Genomic DNA, 6712 nt, shown 5'->3' with positions numbered 1-6712 from the left:
ATTTTAAATAACATGTCTTTATATTCAGTTTTCCAATATGTTCAACAGAATGATTAAGGATCTAAATTTGTATTGCACTACTGTAAAACAGTCATGAAAAGAATCGTGTGTTTGTTTTTATTTTTTTTTATTTTTTTCTTCATCAAGGATTCCTACTTGCAAATTGCTTTTATTGGTACAACCACTGGTTAATTTAGTCAAATCACATAACAAAAATAAATAAATACAATTCGGAGAAACCTCGGCTAATGTAGGGAGAAAAAAATCAGAATAACGAAGATTAAATTAACCGTCCAGTAATTTATTCATTCAATTGAATGACCCAGAGAAGCGATCACGTATCAAAAGTGAAAGTGAAAGAAGGATACACTGCCGTATTGGGCCTAAAAAACGCTGACGCACCGACTCTTTGTGTAAAGCCGAGACGAGTAAACGTTCAAAAGCGGTGTTTAGAAGCAGCTTTACTCTGGACTGATTGTTAGAGCAATAATTTTACATTGGCTATCATACAGTGTGCAGGTGAAAGATGCTAAACACATCGACAAAGACACCGACAGGAGGATTCTCTTTTGAGAACACCCGCAGGTGAGACATAGTTAGATAATTACAATGTGGTCAAGACATAAACTACAATTCACGGTGTTTGATAAGTACTTACATTCATGCTGTTATGTTTTGCACGTTTGTGATGTTAGAAATGCTGTTCTTGAAGCAAACTTATTAGAGAAGGGGTACAGTGCGCCAAACGCCAGGAAGACTGGCACGACCATCGCTGGCCTGATATTCAAAGTATGTTTTATCAAATCGCTGTTTATGTAATTACTGATTAATTACTGATGTTTATGTTTTTGACTAACTGGTTGTAAATAAACATAGCAATATTAAAGTAATAAAACGGTGTTTAATATTTAATTGTAATAAATACAATAAAACGTGTTTTATTTTATAGGATGGAGTGATTTTAGGTGCAGACACCAGAGCCACAGATGATATGGTCGTAGCTGATAAAAACTGCATGAAAATCCACTACATAGCTCCCAAAATCTAGTAAGTCAATTCCTTGGTTGCACATCAATAGAGTTCAAGTCTCTGTCTGAACCTTTTTTTGCGGGGTTTGTTTTTTTTATTTTATTTTTCTCCACAATAGTTGTTGCGGTGCAGGTGTTGCGGCAGATGCTGAAGTCACTACTCAGATGATGTCGTCAAACGTGGAACTGCACTCACTCAGCACAGGACGACCTCCTCTTGTGGCCATGGTGACCCGACAGCTCAAACAGATGCTGTTTAGGTAAAGGAGTGTTTGCCATATACTAAATTAATTTGATTCTGCTGATCATGCCAAAATGACTGATACATAATTAAATCATTCTGTATTTAAGTTATTGCTTTCTAGTTAGCCAAATATATTTGTTTACTATGAAGAACAATTTTCAAATAGTCCTAGGACTAAGACTGGTTGTGTCCCATTTTTGTAGGTATCAGGGGCACATTGGTTCTTCTCTAATTGTTGGAGGTGTGGATGTTAACGGGGCACAGCTCTATAGCGTCTATCCTCACGGTTCCTATGATAAGCTTCCTTTCCTGACAATGGGTACAGTTTATTTTTCCTTACCTTCTTTCTTCAAAATAACACAATCTGAGCAAAATGTAGATCTTCACAATTTTAAAACATAGTTTTCAGCACAAACATATATTTCAGGGTCTGGAGCAGCTTCTGCCATTTCTGTATTTGAGGATCGTTACAAGCCAAACATGGAGGTCAGACAGCTATTAATAGACACTCTTAATTATATTTTCAAACGTGGTAATGCATATTTGTTGTAATTGTAGTTGTGCTCAATGGGGTCTGAGGACTGATATAACATAAAAAAAACATTCTATGTATTCTAAAATTGATTTCTGTGAAGTTGTTTTTCCATGGGACAATTTGGATAATGCACTCTATATTCTCTAAAACTAATTTCTAAACGTGTTTAAAAAATTGTTCCATGGAACACATTTTGAACAATGTTCACACTGCTGTTTTCCATACAATGATTACATAATTGACCAGGAGCTCAAAAAAAAAAAAAAATCACCATAAAGTACCCATGAGTAATCTTCCCCTCTGCCTTACTGTAGTTTAAAAACTAATTTGCACTATATTTGAACCACAGCATGACCAGTTACATGGCACATGACAACCAGTCTGTTCACAAATTATGAAAACGCAAATATGACAAAATGTAATGTAACACCAAATAATATTCTCACATTTTACAATACTACAATCTTAATGTGATACTGTAATCACTTTCTATTTTAGTGGCCTGGTATTTTCCTATTCCTTTTTTAAATAATGATTTTAAAACAAAATCAAAAGTCAAACTATCTATCTCAGAAATCCTGAACTTGAAACTGAAGTATATAAAAATATGGAAAAATCGAAAAGGTAAAATATATTTTTATATATGGAAATGAACAATTAACATAATTATGAATAATGCAACAGTACAATATAAAACTATTGATTTACAGCATATTTATTATAAACATTTTTAAATACATTTTTCCCACCAAAATATTAATGTGAATGTCCAGTGTCCTGAATGTGCTTTTTTTTTTAATTCTACTTCACAAATGTATGTTCTGTATTTGTTTTTGTTTTTCAATCCCACACCTACATAAACTCTTGGGAATGAAAAGGTGGAGGAAGCAAAGCAGCTGGTGAGGGATGCCATCACTGCAGGCATCTTCTGTGATCTGGGTTCTGGAAGTAATGTAGACCTGTGTGTGATCACAGAGAAAACTGTGGATTATCTAAGAGGATATGACCAGCCCGTTCAGAAAGGCCTGAGGTGAGATAAATAGACCAGTGTATGTGGAAGACACTGTAACATTATCTAAGTTTTCACTCTAAAAATGCTGGGTAGTTTCAACCCATCTTAGGCTCAAATATGGACCCAAATTTAACCCAACAGCCGTGTTAGTCCATATTTGACTCAAAGTTCGGTTGAAACAACCCAGTATTTTTAAGTGTTCATAATTTTAACATAGCAGCTCTTCTCATATACATATTGTCCTGGGGTTGGGAGGGAGGGGGGTGCATTCCGAAAAGCAGGGACATCTTGCCATCATATAAACCCCAAACTCTTGGTATTTCTCAATCTTTACACACAAGGCAGGTCCCAGTAGAACTCTGTAGTGATGACATATTGTTGTAGGCCATCCTTGAAGTTAGCATCAGCCTCATTCCAAAAGTGTTTTTCTGTTGGCTTTTGGATTATGAGAAAATAAACTGATTCTTACATGTTTTGTTCATCATTATAATCCTCAAATAAATCCTCAAACAAATAAACACAACTTCTAACTTTGAAAACTGAAATACAATCAGTAGAAGAAAAAAGCTAAACATAAATGAACTACACTCCAGAATTTAGCGTAACCGTCACTAAGCTTCCAACAACTATTTCAGTTAAAAAAAAAAAAAAAAAAACACTTTCTCTAAAAGTTTAACGGTCGTCAGCATCATAAATCCTCAAAGGTTTTTCCATATTTGTACATTTATAACACTATTCTTTGTATAATATCACCTTTGCATCAAATCACAAAAAAAGCACTTAACGCTAATCCAAGGGTGTTTCTAATGCAGCATCTATAGGAGGGAGGGTAAATTGCACATCATTCTCTCTTCAGTGTCTCTCAGTTTTTTCTTATTTTATTAAAAATTCATGAAAACACTACTGTGGAGTTTTTCTTTTGCTACTTGAGCAAATGGGGATGCAAAAAATATATTTGTGGTACTCTCCCGTTTACTGCTCTTCAAGCTCTTCTACTTCTGCTGCTGAGAAACCCAGAAATGTGAAAAATATCCATTTTGAAAGTTTGCAAGATTGTGATTATAAACACAATAAGGGTTTGAACGCAGCCTAGAGTAGATATGTTTTCCCGTTCAATGTAATATTTAATGTGTACGACAACCTCTATAGTCACATTTAACCACTTATTAGCAACCACCTTTTTTAAGACAAATAAATGTTTTTTTAAGAATTACAAAGGCGTAGTATTGATGTATTTTATGTCATAAAACAAAACCTGAAAATTCATAAAGCTTATATTAACCTCAAACCATTTTTAGGCATTTAACAAAAAACCCATTCAGAAAACACTGACTTTGGGATAATGGAACCAGAAGTGCTAAAATGCTAATTTGTTTCCAGATTTTGGCCTTAAAACTAAATAAATAAAAAACATCCCTGCAGCATTCGGTTTCTGTACTTTGCCCTATTCTAGACAATTATTTTGTATAAATAGTGTACGTAGTTTGTTCTTACTGTAAACTCCAAAGAGAAAAAATGTAATTAAATTTTTTTACTTGATAGATTTTGTGGTTGCACTTTATTTTACAGTACGTGTACTAACGTGTACTTATAGTGTACTTACAGTGTATTTATCTAAGAAAGTTCTGATAATAAAGGGTAACTACATGGGGTAGGTTCAGGGTTACTACCTAGTTATTACATAGTTATTGTAATTACTATAATAAGTACATAGTATGTACATGAGGAACAGGACTGTAAAATAAAGTGCTACTGATTTTGTTTTACTTATTTAAATGTGAAAATGAAATGTGGAAGTGAAACACTGGACACTTTAAGCTCTCAACCGTTTAATTACATACCAGAAGGGGAGATGCTATCATTCTCACACATAGTCATACTCAGTACATAGTGTCTAGTATACATTTTTATAGTGTATTTGTATGTAATTTGGGACACAAATACATTTTCAGCAGAGCACCAAATCCAGAAGTCAATATAGAAACAGATGCTAATGCCCCTTTCCCAAATTGCGGTCTTCTTCTGAGTCCACAATTCCATACATATTCATTTTTTTTCTTTTGTTTAATGGCAGTTAACATTATTTTTGCATTTGGCCACCAACTGGGCAGTCATTGCAAAGAAAACCTTTTGAATGCATCAACTCTTATCTGGCTCATCCAAAACAAATTGTTGTTCAATACAAAACTGCAATGGTCTTTTAATAACCTTCTGAGTTTACAGTTAAACATATGTATTCATAAAATATCTTAAGACTCAACTAAATATTCTCTCTTTCTTCCAATGATCCAGGGAGGGTACGTACAGATACAAGCCAGGCACTACTGCTGTGCTCACAAAAACAGTGACTCCATTAACACTGGATGTTGTGGATGAATCTGTCCAAGTGATGGACACCGAATGAGACATAAAGAACATATGTACACTGTTTGCTTCAGTGATTGGAAAATATGAGGTCTGTGTGTAGTTTAAAAATTGAGATTAAAGAAAGAAAAGATATGTTTCCCTTTTGGGTTAAAAATGTTTTGGTAACCTTTCCCCTGTATTCAATCTTTTGAATTTGAGCTGATTTGAAAAAAAGATTTGTGTAGTTTCATGGTTAATTGAATAAAATGTAAGAAAAAAAGGAAAGAGTGTAATTTTTTCATGTCAGACAGTTTCACCTGCCTGTGGGTGACTAAGATCTTTTTTTTCTTCTTTCATTTAAATATTCAGTCATTTAATTATTCCAATTAATTACATGACAATTTATTAATTTTATTGACTCTAATTTATTAACTTATTTACCTGCATATTTTCTTATTGGTGATTAATCGTACTATGGTGTTACTTCAATGGATTTTTGTTATCATAAGAGATTCTCTCCATTTCAAGGTTTTAAAGTCAGATCACAATGTTGTAAAGCAGTCATTTTGCAATGCCTTTTCTTTGGTATATAATCACACTTGTTGGAAATGTGCTGGTCAGACGAAGAACAGGACTGAAGTCCAAGAAAAGTTCAGATGAGGTCTGAATATAAAAATATACACTAAAATAAGTGTTCAATAAACCCTGGCCATTTTTATAATCATAACTTATTCTCATGCTTTCTGCTGTTCTTTGGCTTCATTGGTCAACCTCTGATAATACAGACTATTGATACAATAGATTTGGCTACTAGAAAAAATACAGTTTTTATCAGACAAGAAATTGTTTATAAGACCAAACTCTGCTGATGGTTTTGGATACCAGACGAAAAATATGTCTTCTGATGGGATCTAGTATCCAGGATTCCTGCCGTGGAGGTCTCATCTAACAGTAGTAATATAACTGTATATTTTTAAATGCATGCAGATATGAGGGAAAAGGACATCATAAACTAAGAATAAATGTATATGTATTTTGCTTTTTTCATGTAAGGTAACAACAGATCTGCAATTTTATTAAAGGATTTAATTAGTCACCTATTAAAAAGACTCTTTAGTGTTTTCACACTGTTTACAATGCTACCACCTATGTTTACATGATCTGATCGAGCAATTAAGAGTCAATTATATATTTAGCATCAAATATGGTAACTCAGTATTTTGAAGATGATGATGATATGATGAAACTGAAAAAAAGTTTTAACCACCCATGTTATAATGTTAATGTTAAAGGATTAAATTAAGTATTTTCATATAATTTTTCACTTATATAACTGACAACTCGGTGTTAAATAGCCAATTTAGACCCTTCAACGGTCAAAATAAATTCTGACGGGACAAAATGTCAACCTCTGGGATTAAATAACACACAGACGCACAGTAAATTTAAAATAAATAATTAAAAATTCACATAAATGAATTATCTCTTACTTTACTTGTACTTTGAACCAAAGATGGCATGATAATCCATATTTATTTTTTTTATTT

At 33.2% G+C, this 6712-nt stretch overlaps 1 protein-coding gene across 1 annotated transcript; it reads left to right on the top strand.

The window, feature by feature from the left end:
• The first annotated feature begins 342 nt into the window (after positions 1–342).
• Positions 343–5450, top strand: LOC113051158 (proteasome subunit beta type-7). Its single transcript, XM_026214753.1, has 8 exons — positions 343–585; positions 696–789; positions 950–1047; positions 1148–1288; positions 1476–1591; positions 1700–1758; positions 2686–2837; positions 5112–5450. The coding sequence occupies exons 1-8, from the start codon at positions 527–529 to the stop codon at positions 5221–5223; spliced, it is 831 nt and encodes a 276-aa protein (XP_026070538.1). The 5' UTR covers positions 343–526; the 3' UTR covers positions 5224–5450.
• The last annotated feature ends 1262 nt before the right edge of the window (positions 5451–6712 follow it).

Source organism: Carassius auratus, chromosome 3 (genome assembly GCF_003368295.1).
Source record: "Carassius auratus strain Wakin chromosome 3, ASM336829v1, whole genome shotgun sequence".
NCBI classification, from domain to species: Eukaryota; Metazoa; Chordata; class Actinopteri; order Cypriniformes; family Cyprinidae; genus Carassius; species Carassius auratus.
The sequence above is the reverse complement of the archived record's forward strand: the minus strand, read 5'-3'. Positions and strand labels throughout refer to the sequence as shown.